The 21,693-nt window shown below is 40.9% G+C and overlaps 1 protein-coding gene across 1 annotated transcript in view; it reads left to right on the forward strand.

The window, feature by feature from the left end:
• Positions 1-21,376, forward strand: part of rrp15 (ribosomal RNA processing 15 homolog) — a 38,721-nt gene extending 17,345 nt beyond the window's left edge. Inside the window, exon 5 of the mRNA XM_068044134.1 lies at positions 21,084-21,376. Coding sequence (XP_067900235.1) covers positions 21,084-21,230 — 147 coding nt within the window. The 3' untranslated portion in view covers positions 21,231-21,376. The remainder of the gene's footprint in view (positions 1-21,083) is intronic.
• The last annotated feature ends 317 nt before the right edge of the window (positions 21,377-21,693 follow it).

Here is a 21,693-nt window from a genome sequence, read left to right on the forward strand (position 1 = left end):
TACAAACTCTGCAGTTTCTTGGTGTCATGGCCTGATTGGGGTACTGCCTTGTCACCTTCCTCTCTAGCAGTTTCTCATCCCCCCTATCTCCTTGGACCGTTAGGCTGATTGCTATACGATGGGCTATTATGAAGCGGCTTACAACTGTCCTGTTAGTTTTCTCTTGTTAGTCTACTCCTACTGATAAGCTGTCTGTGCAGCCCTGAAGCTATGAAGTCAGTTTATTAGTAGTACATGATTGATTAATTATTTCATCTTAAATGTTCCCATATTATTCTGTTCCCACACTAGGTATGAGTTTTTATTTTTAAAATACTTCCTTAGTAATGAGGACACCCTATGGATAAGATCTCCCTCCTTGCTAGGTCACTCCATGGGTATCCGTCACAGGGAATATCCATTTGTATCATTGAGCGAGACTCCATTGCAAGATGAAAGTGGTCTGAGAGCCCACACGTGGAAAACCTGCATTTCTAGCCGACAGCATTCTTTCCTGAGTTTGGCAAGTTCTCTGGCTGGTGTGAAATCATGCCTCCTGTTGTTTTAATGGAACACTGAAGACATCCTGTAATTGGCTCCACTGGATCAGCTTAGCAGGAAGGGGGGAGCCATGTCAGGGGAAAAAGTAGCGTTTCAAAAATAAAATTCAAATATCTAATGAGACCCATTTTTCTTACTCTGAAGTACTCTGAACAAGAAGTGTCCCCTTTTGAAATAGTTTTTGGCATTCTGTTTGCTAAAAAGGAAGGATTTTGGGGTTTATAATTCATAGTTGCACTAAAAATGCAGAGGCATGTACTTTCTCTTTTTTTGGTAGTTGCAGTATTTTAAATTGCAGTAAGATGTTTTCAACAAGGTTTACATTCTTGCTATCTAATTTCCATGATTGAATCTTGATTGCGTTGCCAGGTCTCTATCTTTAAAATTTGTTCACTTTTCTAATGGAAGAATTGATTTGCCATTGACAAATTAGTCCATTAGCTAACAATTTCTGCCTGTAACAGATGTTGAGTTCAAGCCCTGGGTCTGCTTCAGAGTTGAAGGAATCTTTGAATTTGGAAATTGAGGGATAAAAATCAATCTTTTCATATTGCGTTGTCAGAAATTTACCAAATTGCATTACGACCATAATACCAGCTTTGAAGCTTCCAGTTCATTTATTTGTATCTGCATGCATTTTGTGTTTTAGCAGGTAACATGTTTGAAAAGTACTTATATCAATCATCCAGTTAAATTTCAGGAGTATTATGGCATCCCATTGATGTGATCTGTATATAGATTTTTAATGCTTTTTTTTTTGCCTGAAGAGAGAATTTCGTTGTTTCATTTATATGGAGTGGGAATTATTAGTTGAAGTGATGAAACATTTTTTCCTTAATTATCACCTAATTAGGTTGCAGATTCATATGAAATAATAATGCTGGGAATGCTCCCCAGATCAGGCAGTATCTGTGCAGAAAGGAGAAAAGTTAGGTTAATGTTTCAGATCTCTGATCTCTTATTAGAATCCCAGCTTTATATGGAGTTTCCTTCTAATCTGCAATATTTTGTCTTATCCATCGCCAGCCAATAAACACAGATTTATTTTTGCCAGGTGGGTGTTTGCCGCCCTGCTTAAAAGTCTCCAAACCAGATTATTTGCACATTTATGGAAGCAGATTCTGTTTGATGTGGAATCCACACACTCTTCCCACCAAGGATACCCAGCATTACTGAAATGTGAAAACCTAGTGCAGTTTGGCAAGAGCTAAGGTTTGGGATCCTCTAAATGTACAGTGAGGTAATGTTGGCGTTTAGTCAGTTAATCCTGTGTTGCTTAAAAGCATTGAGCCTTAGCATCCAACTAGGAGTAACATTCCCATTAGGGAATTGACTTGAAGGGTCATCAAGTAATTTCTCCAGCTCTCACCATTCTGTTATGGCAAACTCCCAGCTCCAGGTCTGCCATTTTGGAACCAACTTGATCCAAAGATACCTTGCTTATCTTGTTTTGTTCTTGTCCCTACTCCAGAGAGTAGGTACCAGTTGCAACTCCTGAGTGACCTGTTATGTAGCACATTTTGCCTCCTCCCCACAATATAGACACACACATGTTACCACGTGATTGTTTCACCACTTGGAAATGTAGAGCTTCAGCAACTGCTTGTCTCTTTACAATGCAATCAAAAAAAGCTCTGAACTTGAGATTTTTTGCATGTATTCTCATTCCGAATATCTAAAGATGGCAGAGGCACCTTCCTGCAACAGTTTTTCTTTTGCCACAAATCCACCTTACACCTCAGTCCTTGAACACACTCAAGGGCCAAAGGAAACCAATACATACCTAGGTGCTCTGAACCATTGGGGGAGGTATTTGCATGTACTTTTCTTACCACCAGCTTGACCTACATTAGAACTTCACTGTCATGGAATAAAGATGGCAATGGTTAGAAATGTAATAGACTTTGAACAAGTGAAAACGGGGAGGGAGAAGAAGAACAAAAGGAAAGGTCTGTGATAGGGCAGAGGGCAGGAGCGATTAAATGACAAAGATGTTATGGAATAAAAGCCTGACGGAGTAGTAATATCCTTAGTAAAAGACAAAGTGTTTGTCCAGAGAAAGCATTAATAGCAGAATGATGAACAGCTCTGTCCAAAAGCAAAAACATGAAAAACAAGTTTAAGACCTTTTTTCCCTCTTTTTAAAAAAAACAATTTAATTTAGATGTTGGGCAGATCCAGTTTGGACTGCTTTCCTAGTTGAGCAGCAGGAACATATTCTTGTTGCTTGCATAATTTAGTGGCTTTATATCTTTTATATTAAAAACTGATATTCTAAGATATAACTCTTGTTTCTTTAGTTGTTTGAGCAGATGACGCCCTGGACTGCAGTTGATTCATGGCTCTTTATGGTCACTGTCAATTATTATTGAGCAGAAATGTTGAATAATCTGGTTAGATGATGCATCATGACAAATGGGACAACTTTCTTTTATTTGATATTTGCAAAATTATTGGCAGCTTGGGCAGGCAAGTATATTTCTAGCCTTAATTCCTTTTAGGGAGGGGCATTGGTATTTAATTGAAATTATGTCCATTTGTTTTTTCTTTAAATATGTAATTTGTTTTCTAGTAAAATGTGCAACTAAAATATTGGAAAAGCTGAGGGAATACATATCATGCTTGTGTATCTGTTCTAGTTTTTATGGAGAGAAATGCTCTGAATGGTTTGAGGTTTGACTGTTTATTTTGTGAACAGTTGTGATTGAAAGAGCTGTGGGCTGGAGTCAAATATTTGCTTTCATGGCTTGAAACTGTAGTCTTTTTGCAAGTTCTGTATGCCCAGATGGAAGTGATTACCTCTGAGTGTAAGCCGGAATAGTTTTTTTAAACTAACTTAAGGTGTCTTTTTCTCTGTAAATGACTTAGATTTGACATTTTTAGGGGCACTTTGTTTTCCTCCTACTTCTCTAAAGGATCAAAGTAATACTTAAGTAGGTTACTTTCTCATGTGCAACTTGTAACCACTTTTTATGTTGAGTAAGTTTTTTTTTTGAGGCACTGAGTGTCAATACTAAAGCTTCATTAGATTGTGGAAGGTTTTTTCCAAAAGAGGATTGAGTGTTATAATTAAAGACTTCAAACTCATAAAGCTTAGCTTATGTGTACTAATACTGAAATATTTGGAAAGATTTGATGTGTTACCTAGCAACATGAGGCGACTATGTTTTTGCAGAGCTCATTTCTATATTATATAGTTAGCTCTAGGCGAATGCAGAAGGATACTTTGGACAGTAAAAACAGTAAGTAAATCAGCTAGATTACTCTTAATTTTAATGTATAAATGCAATCACTGAACCAAAGTGATCAGTTTATGGATGCAATGTTGAATTTTAAGTTGCACAATCTGTTGAAACAGCACTTATAATTTCAAAGTTTGCTAAGGAAATTCATTTTTAAGTTGGCAGCATTTCAACACCATTAGAAACAAAAGTTTACTCCAGTCCTTCAAGCATGTACCACTGCTTTCTTGCCATTTCTGACATGAATGATTAAAGTTCTTCATGGCAGCAGTTTAAGGTAGTGTTCTGGACAACTTCACAACTTGAAATGTGCTGCAGGAGTGCAGTTTAGACTGAGGGGAAGATTTTTGGTTTGGGCATCGAATGGTGTGATAATTAGCAATGTGCCCAACCAACATGGCAGTCGGGAGGTCTGCACCTCTTTCAGTTTCATTAACACTCTGGTGAGCTGCAGGCACCAAATAGGCTGCAGCTCGTTGGTTTCCCACAGTGACAAATGGTCTGAGGATGGGAGGGGGGATGGGGTGGTGGCGGGTATGGTGTGGACAAAATGTAAGACTGGGCTGGAAGATTTTTGAGAAACCCGTGCTCCTACAGGATTTTTTTTTTAAATGCAAAACATACCCTGTTGGAGCAACTTCCAGTGGCCCCTTTAAAGATAACTGGTTGGATCTTTTGCCATTTGGAAAGATGGAACTTATGTGCACCTGCATGCTGCACCCATTTCTCTTTAAATGTTACAATCAGAGTTCTACAGCAGGCATCTGACCCCAATTTACTTAAACAGTTTCTTGGCTGTTTCAGGCAGGAATGTTGCGTGCCCGTTAAAGGCCTGCCTGAAACTTGATTAAGACAGGCAAATAGGCTCACAAGCCCCTACTAAACTTTCAGTTGCCAGTTGCTCGTCTTTTGATGGAAACAGGTGATCAGCAGTTGAGGTTCTGCCCATATATTTTGGTTTCCAAAAGGAGGAGCTGTGGACATGAACCCAAAAAAAAGTTTGAAAAATTAAAACGCCATGCTGGTTGAAGAACTCGTCTTGCCTTGGTTCCGTCACAGAGTTGTACAGCATAGAAACAGGCCCTTCGGCCCACCGCGTCCATGCCAACCATAATCCCATCTGCCTGCATTAATTCCATATCCCTCTATGCCTTTCTCATTCAAGTACCTGTCCAGATGCCTCTTAAATGTTGCTACTGTTCCTGCCTCCACACCTCCTCAGGCAGCTCATTCCAGATACCCACTATTCTTTGTGTGAAAAATTTACCCCTTTGATCCCCTTTAAACCTCCTCCCTCTCACCTTAAATCTATGCCCTCTAGTTTTAGTCACCCCTACCATGGGAAACAAACTCTGGCTATCTACCCTATCTATGCCCCTCATAATTTTAGATACCTCTATCATGTCCCTTCTCAGCCTCCTTTGCTCCAGGGAAAACAGACCCAGCCTATCCAATCTCTCTTTATAACTCAAGCCCTCCAAACCAGGCGACATACTTGTGAATCTTTTCTGCATCCTCTCGAGCTTAATCACATCTAAACTGTCGTGCGGCGACCAGAACTGCACACAGTACTCCAAATGCGGCCTAACCAACATCATGTACAACTGTAACATGACGTCCCAACTCTTGTACTCAATGCCTCGGCCAATGAAGGCAAGCATGCCATACGCCGCCTTCACCCTGTCTACCTGTGTTGCCACTTTCAGGGAACTATGTACTTTCACCCCAAGGTCTCTCTGCTCAACAACACTCCCCAGGGCCCTGCCATTCACTGTATATGTCCTGCCCTGGTTTAACTTCCCAAAATGCATCACTTCACACTTGTCTGCGTTAAATTCCATTTGCCAATCCCTTTCCCACTTTCCCAGTTGATCTATATCCTGTTGTAACCTTAGACAACCTTCTTCACTGTCCACTATACCACCAATTTTGGTGTCATCTGCAGACTTACTAATCATGCCCCTTACATTCACATCCAAGTCATTAATGTATATGACAAACAACAGAGGACCCAGCACTGATCCCTGCGGCACACCACTGGTCACCGGCCTCCAATCTGAAAAACAACCCTCCACTACCACCCTCTGCCTCCAATCACCAAGCCAATTTTGTATCCAATTTGCTAGCTCACCCTGGATCCCATGTGTTCAAAGTTCAGTTTCCATGAGTTGACGATTTCTTCTAGTAAAGGCATAAAATTAAATAAATATTGGAATACTGTTTTTGTGATTGATGCAGACAGACATTAATTTGGCAGAAAATTGTATGTTACTAATGTCAAATGTTCCATCATGATTGAAGTGATATACAGATATATTATACCACTCTTAAGTTAAAAGTATTGGAGAAACTAGAAAGACTAAAATCTGACAAATCCCCAGGACCTGATGGCCTACGTCCTAGGGTTCTAAAAAGGATAGCTGCAGAGATAGTGGATACGCTGGCTATGTTTTTTAAAAATTCCTTGGATTCTGGAATGGTGCCAGCAGATTGGAAGTTAGCAAATGTAACACCACTATTCAAGAAAGGAGGAAGAGAGCAAACGGGGAACTACAGGCCAGTTAGCCTGACATCAGTTGTCGAGAACTTTTTTAAAAAATTCTTTCGTGGGGTATGGGTGTTGCTGGCAGGGCCAGCATTTGTTGCCCATCCCTAATTGCCATTGAGAAGATGGTGGTGAGCTGCCACCTTGAACTGCTGCAATCCATCTGGTGCAGGTACACGAGCAGTGCTGTTAGGGAGTTCCAGGAGTTTGATTCGGCAACAGTGAAGAACGGCAACATGTTTCCAAGTCGGGATAGTCTGTGACTTGGAAGGGAACTTGCAGGTTGTAGTGTTCCCATGCGTCTACTGTCCTTGTCCTTCTAGGTGGAAGAGGTCGTGGGTTTGGAAGGTGCTGTCGAAGGAAGCATGGTGAGTTGCTGCAGTATCTGGTACACACTGTTGGCAGTGGAGGGAGTGAATGTTTAAGGTGGTGGATGGGGCGCTCAACAAGCGGGCTGCTTTTTACTGGATGGTGTCGAGCTTCTTGAGTGCCAGAGCCGCACTCAACCAGGCAAATGGAGAGTATTCCATCACACTCCTGACTTGTGCCTTGTAGATGGTAGACAGGTTTTAGGGAGTCAGGAGGTGGGTTACTCTCTGCAGAATTCCCAGTTTCTGACCAACTCATGTACCCACAGTATTTATACATTTGACCGAGTATGGCATCAAGGAGCCCTAGCAAAACTGAGGTCAATGGGGAATCGGGGAAAACCCTCTGCTGGTTCGAGTCATACTTGGCGCAAAGGAAGATGGTTGTGGTTGTTGGAGGTCAATCATCTGAGCTCCAGGACATCACTGCAGGAGTTCCTCAGAGTAGTGTCCTAGGCCCAACCATCTTCAGCTGCTTCATCAATGACCTTCCTTCAATCATAAGGTCAGAAGTGGGGATGTTTGCTGATGATTGCACAATGTTCAGCACCATTCGTGACTCCTCAGATACTGAAGCAGTCTGTGTAGAAATGCAGCAAGACCTGGACAATATCCAGACTTGGGCTGATAAGTGGCAAGTAACATTTGCACCACACAAGTGCCAGGCAATGACCATCTCCAACAAGAGAGAATCTAACCATTTTCCTCTGACATTCAATAGCATTACCATCGCTGAATCCCCCACTATCAACATCCTAGGGGCTACCATTGACCAGAAACTGAACTGGAGTAGCCATGTAAATACTGTGGTTACAAGAGCAGATCAGAGGCTAGGAATCCTGAGGCGAGTAACTCGCCTCCTGACTCCCCAAAGCCTGTCCATCTACAAGGCACAAGTCAGGAGTGTGATGGAATACTCTCCACTTGCCTGGATGGGTGCAGCTCCAACAACACTCGTAGTTCGACACCATCCAGGACAAAGCAGCCCGCTTGATTGGCACCCCATCTACAAACGTTCATTCCCTCCACCACCGACGCACAGTGGCAGCAGTGTGTACCATCTACAAGATGCACTGCAGCAACACACCAAGGCTCCTTAGACAGCGCCTTCCAAACCCAAGACCTCTACCAACTAGAAGGACAAGGGCAGCAAATGCATGGGAACACCACCACCTGCAAGTTCCCCTCCAAGTCACACACCATCCTGACTTGGAACTATATCACCATTCCTTCACTGTCGCTGGGTCAAAATCCTGGAACTCCCTTCCTAACAGCACTGTGGATGTACCTACCCCACATGGACTGCAGCGGTTCAAAAAGGTAGCTCCTCACCACCTTCTCGAGGGCAATTAGGGATGGGCAATAAATGCTGGCCTGGCCAGCGATGCCCACATCCAATGAATGAATGAAAAAAAATGTGGCTGCTCCAGTTCAGTTTCTGGTCATTGGAAAGACCCAGGATGATAGGGGATTCAGCAATGGTAATGCCTTTGAATGTCGAAGGAAGATGGTTAGATCCCCTCTTATTGGAGATCGCTATTGCCTGGCACACTTGTGATGAAAATGTTACTTACCACTTAGCAGCCCAAGCCTGAATGTTATTCAGGTATTGCTGCATACAGACACAGACTGTTTCAGTATCTGAACAGCTACGAAAAGTGCTGGAATCTATTATTAAGGAAGTCTTAACAATGTACTTGGAAAATCATAGTATGATCAGGCAAATTCAGCATGGTTTTTACGAAAGGAAATCATGTTTGACAAATTTATTTTTTTTGTAGGGTAGATAAAGGGGAAGCAGTAGATGTAGTATACTTGGATTCTCAAAAGGCATTTGATAAGGTGCCACACAAAAGATTTATAGGCAAGATATGGACTTGTGGAGTTGGGGGTAATATATTAGCATGGATGGAGGATTGGTTAATGGACAGGAAGCAAAGAATAGGTATAAATGGGGCATTTTCAAGTTGGGAGGCTAACTAGTGGAGTGCCACAAGTGCTTGACCCTCAGCTATTTACAATCTATTTCATGACTTGGAGGAAGAGACAGGGTAACCGTTCTAAGTTTGCTGACGATACAAAGGTAGATGGAAATGCAAGCTGTGAGGAGGATACAGAAAGGTTGCAAAGAGATATAGACAGGTTAAACAAGTGGGCAACAAGGTGACAGATGGAGTATATTGTGGGAAAGTGTGAGGTTGTTCACTTTGGTTGTAAAAATAGAAGAGCAGAATATTTTAAAAGGCTTGAAACTTGTAAATGTTGATGTTCAGAGAGACTTGGGTGTACTTGTACAAGGAACACAGAAAATTAGAATGCAGGTACAGCAAGCAATTAGGAAAGCAAATAGCAAGGGGATTGGAGTACAAGAGTGAAAAAGCCTTGCGACAATTGTACAGGGCTTTGGCGAGACCACACCTGGAATACTGTGTGCAGCTTTGGTCTCCACATTTAAGGAAATATATACTTGCATTGGAAACAGTGCAGTGAAGGTTCACTAGATTGGTCCCTGGGATGAGAGGTTTGTCCGATGATAGGCTGAGTAAATTGGGCCTATAGTCTCTGGAATTTAGAAGAATGAGAGGTGATCTCATTGAAACTTACAAGATTCTGAAGGGGCTGGATAGTGTAAACACTGAGAAGTTGTTTCCACTGACTGGGGAATCTAAAACACAGGGACACAGTCTCTGGATAAGAGGATGATCATTTAGGACTGATGAGAAATTTCTTCATTCAAAGGGTTGTGAATCTTTGGAATTCTCTACCCCAGAGGGTTATGGATGCTTCATCGTTGAATATATTTAAGGCTGGGTGTTAGGACCAGGTGAGAAAGGGGTCTAGGGGTTCCCCAGCCTTTTCCTGGTCTGATCATGACTGGGTTTAATTTTTAAAACACCATGTTTTTAGCTCTCCCTTAGTGAATGCTTGTTCATTGCTCTCCAATTGTAAGGCAAAGAAATCAACCAAACAGGTTTTCTTAAACTTATACCTTTCTTGCTTAAATCCATTAACCTTAAAACTCTAATTCTGTTAAAACTACTAATAATACGCAACGCGACCACGCTAGCATGCACACGCGATAAACACACGCAGATAGAGGCAGAAAAGGTGCAAAAATAAAGGGGAAAAGTTTGAAGCAATAGCTGGAGGTCACTTACTGTCCTTTGAGTTCAATGTAGAGTCTTTGATTGCAGTTAAATCTTGCCATTTCATTGGGGCCCAGTGCATGCTTTCAAATTTGTTTTGATGTAGGAGTCTTCTCTCGAGGTTTAAGTGACTTCAGTGGATTTGGAAATTCATGAGAGAGAGAGAGGGGACCAGGGAGAGAGACCTCCCTTCTCTGTTGTCTTCCAAGCAGTTTCTGACTTCAAACTGTTCTGTGATCACAAATCAAAAATCCTGGGCCAGCAGGGTAGTCATGTGACTAGTTGTTTTCTTGCATTTTTGTGGATTAATTTCATCATAGACACCCGCAGTTGGCGGGGTGGGTGGGGGGATGGAGGTGGGGGCAGTGAATGGAATGCTGGCTTGTTCCACATTCAATGTCTGGTGATCAAAATCCATTTGGATTAATTGGATCAGAGAGCAGTTCCATTTTCTTTCGCGAGGCAACTGACTCTTAGAATGCAAATATTTCCAACCACTGCTGATCTCCTTAAATAAGTCATCTCTTCTTTCTAGCAGCAGTTTAAAATTAATGTTGCATATGATGAAATTAGTATGCCTCATTTGTGGCAGGTGGGGTCTTCATGACACTCTGATAGACAGATTTTTGGTCTATCGGAATCGAGGGATATGGGGAGCAGTTGGGAAAGTGAAGTTGCAAGTCCAAGATCAGCCATGATCGTATTGAATGATGGAGCAGGCTCGACAGGTCATATGGTTTACTCCTGCTCCTATTTCTTCTGTTCATGCATTCCTAACCGAGCAGTGTCTTAAATAGTAACATTCTCATACAAAATTAAATCCAGCTGACTTTGAGTAGTTTTTTCAACTAATTCATGGTTAACCAGCTGCTAAACCAAAGACTCAAATTGCATAATTGTGCCTGTTTTGTTGCCTTTCTGTTGAACAAAATCTAAACAACTAAGTAAATATATATGCTGTACTTCAACTGGATAGCTTATTGGTGCCCAAGTGACTGTCAACTACAGCATGGCTACCCGACCCGAACCCGATGGGACCTGACAATGTGTCAGGGTCAGGTCGCTCTTCCGGGTTCGGTTCGAGCCGGGTCGGACACACTTTATCACCACGTGGCTCCAGTGTTAATGTACTTTTTGGACTTGAAAGGTTGTTTAGTTAGTTATTTTAAGCTTGTGCAGATAAGCAACAAAGTGAAAAACGGAAGCTAGGTTAACTGATGGTCGGGTCGGGCACGGGAAAAAAATGAAAGGACTCAGCCAGGTCGGGCTCGGGTCAGATGTGGTTCTATCGGGCTCGTGTCGGGTTTCATTTGCAGACCCGAGCTGGCCTTTACTGTCAACACAACTGAAGAAAACTGACCATTATGAATAATGAGTCATTTTGTTAAATTAGCACTTTTTATTTTAAAAGCTATGAATAGTTGACAATTTCTATTGTCTTTCCTCTACCTCTTTCTCCCTGTTGCAGGGCACTCTGGTCTCTGCCAATATCTAACTGGCTGTTAACATGCTTAACAGTTGGTGCAAATAAATCCTTTGTAATGATCAGTCGCACTGAAGTAGAGCTTGCCAAAATCCATTTTCAATAACTGTGGCTTTTCCACAGGTTGCACTGATTAGCACAAGTCAAGTGTATTAATGAGTATGCTGATAAAATCTGCATTGTTTTCATTTCAATACCATCTATATTATTTCTTAGTGACAATGAACAGCACTAAACAAATGAGTGCTGTTCATCAGTTCTTTACTAATCTGATTAACTGTTTAGCCTCCTTGCAATGTGCTGCTCAGAATAGTAATGCTCTTAAAATTGTAAGAAAACTGTAAAGATATAAATATAAGGGATAAACAAGTACGATTGGCATACTACACAAGTACTCTTCCAGTTACAAAATGTTGCATGACATTTAGGGGATATTTGTTACTTGATGTGATTCATCATTTTAAATACATCAGCCTTCTGACTGGATCACTTTGGATTTTACTGGCAGCCTTTAGTGAACCTGTGAGACTGACTATTCGTATCGCCTGTCCGCTCACTTTGTCGTTATAAAACTGACAAGGCAAATTCTTTGGAAAGGTCCACACACCCATCAGAACAGGCTGTTGAAAATCCCAGCATATCTGATATAAAAAGGATGTGAAAAGGGTAATAAATCCTGTGCTGCAAGATTCTAATATGACTACTGACTTCTAGAAAGTTAGTTGGAACTATCTCTAAAGGAAAGGCAGTTCGGCAGACTCTCTAGAAAATACAGCTGAAGCTGATTAAGCTGTAGCAACAGTTAAAGAATTCTATCAAGTTTGCAGTTACCTTGAGAGATGTCAAACAGAGGAACTAATGGTTTAGAACTACAAGTATACTAGAAAATTAAGTCAAATTTGAATGATCAGATTCATTATTAGAGTTGCAATCCCTATTTATCTTGTAGCGAATTTAGAAGAACAACCTAGAATAAACTTGCCATTATTAGATTATTTTCTTGTTCATTAAGTTCTTTTACAGTTCAAGTAAGTTCAATTGTGAATTGCTCTTCACTTCCAAGCAGCTTTCCTATCCATGTGCCCAATGCAATGTTAAGACTGTCCTTGACACTGATATCTACAAATCAAATAACTTGCAATTGTATTTGATTTTTAAATCAATCCTTCAAAGCCTAATCAAGGCACAACTTCCTAAAACAGACTATTCAGAATAAATATATTAAAAATCTTCTAGGATGACTTGCAAGACTCCACAATTTAGTCTGCTAATTTTGAACAGCAATTTGGAATAAAACCGGTCATTAATAGACTTGTATTTCAACACATTCCTGAGAAATTGTCATTATGGTGGCAAAAGATAGCCTAGTGTTTAATAACCATTACCAAATAGGGGTTGTTATTGTTTAACCTGGAAAAATTACTGAAATTTATTGGGTTCCAGGTAAAGATAGACATTCTCAAAGGCTTCAGGAGCTGGGACTGTGCATTAGTGGTCTAAAGCACGAGAACCAACAAAATCTAAAATGAGAAATTTCAGGAAAATGTGATGCTGATCGAGGTGTTTACACAATGTTCTCAACTGAAATTAAAGCTCAGGCTTTTGCTTTCCTTAGCTATGCGTTTAAATCGCACAGGATGAGTAGAAGTGGGTTGGAAATCAGATTTTAATTTTGATGGCATAGCTGAGAGTAAAGCTTGAATGGTTTAGTGATCTAATTGGATTACTACTTGTAATCATCTGCCTATCAATATATTGATCAGTCTTTTAATGACTGGGCTTCATTCCAAATTGCTGTTCAAAATTAGCAGACTAAATTGCTTAGTCTTGCAAGTCACCCTAGAAGATTTTTAATATATTTATTTTGAATAGTCTGTTTTAGGAAGTTGTGTCTTGATTGGGCTTTGAAGGATTAACTTTAAAATCAAATACAGTTGCAAGTTATTTGATTTGTAGATATTAATGTTGAGGATAGTATGTTGAGCATTAGAGATAAATGTTTCTACTTATTTGCAACACCCTAGCATCTCTGCCACATGATTGAACATACCCAGAAAGGAATTAATATTTTCCTATGACATCACTATCCTGGATATACCAAGAAATGATTGTCAGTAAGTCGAAGAGAAATTTTAATGTTGTACAGACTGGGCAGGGGAATGGCCTCTGCATCTGTAAATCATTCTTTCAGACATTAAGTCTACCTATTCCTTAGTTTAAGTGAAAGCTAAGGATCCCATGGCAATGTTTAAAGAGCAAAACGTTCTTTTTGTCCTAGCCAACATTCCTTCTTCAACCAGCAGCACCACTGAAAACAGATTAACTGATTATTCATCTCATTGGTGTTTGTGAGATCTTGCTGTATCTAAAACAGCTGCTGCACTTATAATACAAAATTTCAAAAATAATTCATTGTGATTTAGATGTTCAGTTGAGACTAGATTCAAGGTACTACTTAAAATCAAGGCATTTTTTTTAAAGTTTCCTGAAAACAGAATGGATCCAAAAATAGGACAAATGGAAACAGCATTTTGAATGAATTGCTCTTGTGAATTTGTTGCATTTTAACATTCTCCTTAGCACTTATCTATGTCCAGGAGGTCCTATGTGGTTAAAAATATGTTGCTAAAAATGAGCCTCTAATCTCACGCAATAACATTTTCTCCTTAACACCACAGGTATGCTTTCTTTCTGTATCAACAGAAAGCATCAGCATGACTTCAGTTGGTAGTATTTTTGCTGCGTCAGAGGTTTTGGGTTCAAGACTCACTCCAGGGCTCGAACACATAATCAAGATTACCACTTCAGTGCAGTACATCCCCTGTTGTTGGATGTATCATTAAAGTGACACCTTACCCCCGGGAATACTAGGGAATTGTGGTATTTGGGCTAACAATCTTCCCTCAACCAAAACTACCTAAACACACAAAAACCCACATCCAGCCTGGTTAATCATCTAATTTACTATTTGTAAGCTCTTGCTGCACATAGATTGGCTACTGTGTTTGCCTACACAGGTGAAGAAGTAATATTGTATCGTACTTCGATATTTTTCAGGTATGTGTTAAGGTGCAAATCTTTTAAGGACGGGACTTTATTCCAAATTGTTGTTCAAAATTAGCAGACATTGCTTCGTCTTGCAAGTCGCCCTAGAAGATTTTTATATTTTATTTTAAATAGTCTGTTTTAGAAAGTTGTCTTGATTAGGCTTTGAAGGATTAACTTAAAAATCAAATACAATTGCAAGTTATTTGGTTTGTAGATATCAATGCCAAGGACAGTCTAACATTGCATTGGGCACATGGATAGGAAAGCTGCTTGCGAGGAAGGTATTGAATGTCTATCCGTCAGCTAATGGGCACTCAACTGGCTCCCAAACAGAGATCCTGGATCTCAGTCTATGATTCTGGATGTGGAGTTGGACACTTCAGTAATCAACATAAGCATCAATCCATTCATAATTTGTTTTTTAAATATTTCTTTTGAAAAAAAAATCACTTTATTTTAATGCAGAACAAAATTTTGAGGATTATTGCCTTTAAGATAAGTTGTTTATGGCTTTCTCTGGCTAGTAAGAAATAAACTTTGCCAGGTAGAAGAGATCCTTCTATTTTGCGGTCTTCGCACATGGTTTTAATGTGAGTAGTAGTGGTCACCCCCTCCGATCAGCAGCAAGAGAAAAGAAGTCTTGTAACTGGCTGCAGATCAGAGCAACTCCAACTGTTGTGCTTTGCATTTGATCTGTTCATGAAGTTTTGGCATGGATCCTGATGGAAAGGAAAGAATGTAAAGTGTAGAGCCACGAACCAAACTAAACTATTGGAAAAAATATGCCGCAGGAGATCAGTAAAGTTGCTATTCTTGTCATTGAAAAATCTAATTAAAAAATGTTGTAGAGCACAAAAATCATTGGCTCAAATAGCTACTAACGTTAACCATGCTGATTGCTTTGCATTTGTCAATGTAATGTTTCAGGTAATCACAAACCAAGTCCATTCGGTTGACAGGCATTTTCCAATTACCAATAGGCATGCAATGCAGAACCACCCAATTAAGTTATTCATTTTTTTTTCCCCCTCTCAAACTAAGCAGTCTGGAACTGGCAACTACTACAGATCGTACCACTCATAGTTTCTTCTTTGTACTCGGTCCTTACTTTCCTTCCACCAGATCAGTGTATATAATTAACATTTGTAAGTTGATGCACAATTCTGTGAAAACACTAAATGTACCCTTAAAATCATTTAATGGTGGAAATTCTTGCAAGAGGTTTTCCTGTATAGGTCTAAGTTTGAAATTTCATTGGTAGGAGAGGCAGAGATCAAAAATAGATTTTCCCCTTTTCAGTGTTTTACATAGTTTAAGCTATTAAATAAAAAAAACTGAACTTGTGATATTCTGGACAAGGGTTACTTGGCACTGTGGAGGAGTGATGTTTGCATCTCAGCAAAAGGGGATTTTTGGTTCGGATTATGCGATCAGTGATGAAAGAATGGCGCTGATGTTTCATTACGCTTAAAGCCGCCCACACGCTTAATGGAGGCATTTACATGACAGTTTGCAGCAATTAGAGATCCATTTCAATCTGGTGCACTCCATAGAGGTTCTGGAACCTGTGCAAACAGTGTGTCACTTCAACCAATCAGATTGAAGAACTTTTATTGAGAGACTCTAAACCAGGAGGTGTAAGTTAGAATATTTAATAGAATGTAAAATCACGTACAGAAAGCAAAATGGAAAGAAAGTAAGATGGGATTGAGAGATAAGACAAAGTTTTGATTTTTTTTTACATCTCCAATAATTAAAATCTGAAGGAATAAATTTCTACAGTTGTAAATTTTCAGTACCAGAGAGGTTGCTTGGTAGTAATTGAGACTTGTGTTAAAAATTCACACACTTGAATGAACAAGCCATAACTTTTCTCTGGCGGCTTTAGTGGATATCCATCATGTGTTTTAGTGCTGAGTCTCTTGGTGAGGTACTGGTGTAATGAAGCTTGTGGAGGAACAGGGCAACTCTGACAACTTCCTGATTTCCACTTTTAACTACACGTGCAGATACTGGAAATAGCTTTCTATAATTGTGAGTGCTGATAGTCATTGATATGCTTAAATGATGAACTACAAATCTATTGTGGAAAGATCTAAGCATTGGGAAAGAAAGTGGTGAAAGATGACTCTCTCAAGCGTACAGATAACTAAGCAAAAGAAGGAAGATTTAAAAGGGAAGAGGTGAACCCGATCCTGTTTGAGCTAAATTCCAGTTTGCTAATTTCTCCCTTTTTATTTTGTGGGCCTGGAGTTTGGGAAATGGCTCTTCTTGGTATTGTTGCCCCATTGGTGGGTACATCCTAAATCATCAACTAATTGTGTAATTAGCAAATTGCAATATATGCACATAGACTATCACTTTGTACATAGCTGCATGGCATGCAAAGACAAAAAGGTTGAGCAACCCTGTTGTAGAGGATATACATGCTGCCCGGTGTACTATCCCCATCCTCAATGATGAGGGAGCCCAGCACATCAGTGCGAAAGATAAGGCTGAAGCATTTGCAAAAATCTTCAGCCAGAAGTGCCAAGTTGACGATCCATCTCGGCCTCCTCCTGAAGTCCCCAGCATCACAGATGCCAGACTTCAGCCAATTCAATTCACTCCGCGTGATATCAAGAAACGACTGAAGACACTGGACACTGCAAAAGCTATGGGCCCTGACAATAGTCCGGCAATAGTACTGAAGACCTGTGCTCCAGAACTTGCCGCGCCCCTAGCCAAGCTGTTCCAGTACAGCTGCAACACTGGCATAGACCCTGCAATGTGGAAAATTGCCCAGGTATGCCCTGTACACAAAAAGCAGGACAAATCCAACCCACCAATTACCGCCCCATCAACCTACTCTCAATCATCAGTATAGTGATGGAAGGTGTCATCAACAGAGCCATCAAGCAGCACTTGCTTAGCAATAACCTACTCAGTTTGGGTTCCGCCAGGGCCACTCAGGTCCTGACCTCATTGCAGCCTTGGTTCAAACATGGACAAAAGGGCTGAACTCGAGGTGAGGTGAGAGTGGCTGCCCTTGACATCAAGGCAGCATTTGACCGTGTATGGCATCAAGGAGCCCTAGCAAAATTGAGGTCAATTGGAATCAGGGGGAAACCCTCCGCTGGCTGGAGTCATACTTAGCGCAAAGGAAGATGGTTGTGGCTGTTGGAGGTCAATCATCTGAGCTCCAGGACATCACTGCAGGAGTTCCTCAGGGTAGTGTCCTAGGTCCAACCATCTTCAGCTGCTTCAGCAATGACCTACCTTCAATCATAAGGTCAGAAGTGGGGATGTTTGCTGATGATTGCACAATGTTCAGCACCATTCATGACTCCTCAGATGCTGAAGCAGCCTGTGTATAAATGCAGCAAGACTTGGACAATATCCAGGCTTGGGCTGATAAGTGGCAAGTAACATTCACGCCACACAAGTGTCAGGCAATGACCATCTCCAACAAGAGAGAATTTAACCATCTCCCCTTGACATTCAACAGCATTACCATCGCTGAATCCCCCACTATCAACATCCTAGGGGTTACCATTGACCAGAAACTGAACTGGAGTAGCCATATAAATACCATGGCTACAAGAGGTCAGAGGCTAGGAATCCTGAGGCGAGTAACTCACCTCCTGACTTCCCAAAGCCTGTCCACCATCTACAAGGCACAAGTCAGGAGTGTGATGGAATACTCTCCACTTGCCTGGATGGGTGCAGCTCCAACAACACTCCAGAAGCTCGACACCATCCAGGACAAAGCAGCCCGCTTGATTGGCACCCCATCTACAAACATTCACTCCCTCCACCACCAACACACAGTGGCAGCAGTGTGTACCATCTACAAGATGCGCTGCAGCAATGCACCAAAGCTCCTTAGACAGCACCTTCCAAACCCACGACCTCTACCAACTAGAAGGACAAGGGCTGCAAATACATGGGAACACCACCACCTGCAAGTTCCCCACCAAGTCACACACCATCCTGACTTGGAACTATATCGCCGTTCCTTCACTGTCGCTGGGTCAAAATCCTGGAACTCCCTTTCTAATAGCACTGTGGGTATACCTACCCCAAATGGACTACAGCGGTTCAAGAAGGCAGCTCACCACCACCTTCTTAAGGGCAATTAGGGATGGGCAATAAATGCTGGTCTGGCCAGCGACTCCCACATCCTATGAATGAATTTTTAAAAACTACTAAACCGCGTGGACAAGTAAGTCCCAGGTTCATTTTCTAGTCTGTGCTGCATTAGCTTATTTCAGAGTCATGGAGTCATTTATGGCACAGAAGGAAGCCATTCAGCCCATTGAGTCTGTGCCAGCTCTCCATGCAGCTATGCAGTCAGTCCCACTCCCCATCTCAATCCCATTAGCCCCACAAGTTTATTTCTCTCAGGTGGACATCCACCTTCCACTTGAAGTTGTTGATCATCTCTGCTTCCACCACCCTTGTGGGCAGCGAGTTCCAGGTCATTATCACCTGCTGCATAAAAAAAAAAGTGCTTCTTATTCCCCCTGCATCTTCTGGCCAAAACTTGCAATCTGTGTCTCCTAGTCCTTGTGCCATTTGTTAATGGAACCAGCTTTTCCTTGTCTAACTTATCTAAGCCTGTCATAATCTTGTACACATCTATTAAATCTCTCCTCAATCACCTCTGTTCTAAGGAGAACAAACTCAGCTTTTCCAACCTAACATTGTAACTAAAATTCTGCATCCCTGGAACCATTCTGGTAAATCTCCTCTGTACCTTCTCTTGGGCACTCACATCCTTCCTCAAGTGTGAGGTAATATTTGGAGTGTAAGAATTAGGATAAAATAGAAAATCCATCAGGGTTGTTGCTCTTGATCACTAGTGATCCCAGCTGGAAAGTGCATGGATGGAGACAGGATTTGATTTGGTTGCGATGCCTTCTATGGTTGAAGAGCCCAATGACGCTCACTATCTAAGCAAGCATGAAAAATTTCACCTTTGCTGAGGTATTAGAGGGTTGCTGGTGCCTGTGTAAGCATACCCTAGCAAGAGGTGATGCCTGTAGGAGAGGAGGGAATTTGCTTGGATTTGTGAACTCCCTTGATGTGTTTGTTCTATTTTTGAAATTTGGTTGTGCCCATGATTCCATCAGAGCTCTGGCCTCTCCTGGAGAACTGATGATTGCAATCTTAAACTCCATTTGAAAACAATTCAATAATTAAAATATCTATTTATAACTCCTACACTGTTCTTGAATCTTTAATTGCAGTAATGATTGTAGAAACATTATTTTTTCCACATGGTATGTACAGTCACTGTGATAATTTTGCATGGTTATAAATATCTCACTCGCATAACAGCTGAAACAGACATGTTGGCTTCATAGTAGTTATAATTCTTACACAGACCCTTTTGATGCTTAAATTGCATTAACCTGACACCTTTTGGTAACTTAGCATTCTCCTTCAGAATCCTAATTAACCTAATCTAAACCATGCCTTGATCACATGGAATATATTGTCATAAGTTGAAGATATTAATACTGACTTCTGTATTGATTTCTCTATTCACCATCCTGCATGGTGAATGAACCAGTGGGATATGGTGATCAGGGACCCAAGGTGTGGGTTTGTAGCTTTGCAAGGTTCAAAGGGGTATCTCAAATGTATTGATTGGAAGATTCAAGGACCATCTGCCTTAACTATTGATTCACATCAGTACCCACTACTCCTAGTGGATGCCAACTTCAAGGTTCCTTCTGAACCATGCTAAGAAAAAGTGACGGTTACTTTGTTATTGAAGATAAATGGGAGACCAAAACAGCAATGCAGATTAAGCTGCAAGAAAGTTCAGGTCTCCCATCTTGCAATGGAAGGGCTTCCTACCGGCAGAGAGAGGGGGGGGGGTGGGGGGGTCAGGCACTTATAAAAAAAATTATGGGGGGAGCTGCGGGCGCAGTGCTCAGGTCCCCCTCCGAAACCAACACTTTCGTGTATTTTAAATATTTAAGATTTTCATGTTGAAATAAACTTAGCGAGGTTAACTGTTTTAATGTTTCTGTGCTGCCGTAAATTCTAACAGCGCATGAAAGGGATTTTACAGCAAACAAGCGGTGGGCGGTGGAATCGGGGTTTAAAAGTGTAATGCTGCAAGATGCCTCGCAGTGGCGCTCCAGCTCTACCTTAATCCTTTCTGTGCCGGGGCAGACTGTTCGCATATCCAGTTGTAAAATTCTGCACAGCCATGAACAGTCTTGTATAAATAGCAACTCTTGAGGAAAGGGAGTTGAGGGGGAACTCGCGGCTGATTTCAACTACTGAGCCGGATGCCTCCAGTTTTAAACACAAATATAGGAAATGTTGTACAAAATTGCTTCCGCTTTAACCAACCAACCGCAAGAGAATGAATTAGTGCCACGATAACAACGTTTGATTCGTTCAAAATAAAGATCTATATTGTCATTAAACTCCCTAAAAGCCAGCTTTGTACCATATGATGTAATGCAGCACATAAAGGGATTTGGTTCAGAGATCAAAAGAAATATTGTATCTCATTTCAAAAGGGTTTATTAAATCCATGTTCTGTATCGGATTCGTGTGCCAGGAAATATTCTAATGAGCCAGCACCTGGGGGTTAAAAAATTACATCAGATGGGTGTTTAGGCTATTGGGGTTGATGAAAAAGTGAGTTTCGTATGTCATTTGTGCTTTTGATTATATTTAGTAATTAACTGGCCTGTTTGTTTTCAGATTGAAGTTAAAGCAGAAGATAGTACAACATGGAGCATATTACGCGATGACTTCATGATGGGAGCTACCATGAAAGATTGGGATAAAGAAAGTGATGGGGAGACAAAGGCTGATGTTGCTGACGAGGAAAGTGATTCAGACCGATGAGCCTTGGGGCCATTCGTACATATGGCCTAAAGAAATGTAAACTATAATAATGCTCATTCTGTGAATGCGTGAAATTGTGTATAATGTGGGGAATTAACTGCCTTGTTTAATAAAGCAAGCTATTTCTTTGCCAGGATGGTTCTAAATCCGTACATTTCGCCGTTTTTTTGTATGTGAAATTCTGGAGTTCGGTGCAAGTATCAATGCTAGTTGAAATAGTAATATCAAGTTAATAAAGACAAGAGTATTAGTCTAGATTTGTGCTTGTATATTATCCCACCCTGTAAGCTCTGATCCTTGCTAAAACTGCATTCATTCTTGGACAAAACAGACCTGTGCATTATACAGCGAAACAAACATCTGAAGTTCATGCACAACAAACTATTTTGAGGTTATGTAGGGAAATGGGGCAAGAATAGCGTAACATCACCAAATCCCAGAGAAATGAAATAATGAATCTGGT

Source organism: Heterodontus francisci, chromosome 13 (genome assembly GCF_036365525.1).
Source record: "Heterodontus francisci isolate sHetFra1 chromosome 13, sHetFra1.hap1, whole genome shotgun sequence".
Taxonomy (NCBI): domain Eukaryota; kingdom Metazoa; phylum Chordata; class Chondrichthyes; order Heterodontiformes; family Heterodontidae; genus Heterodontus; species Heterodontus francisci.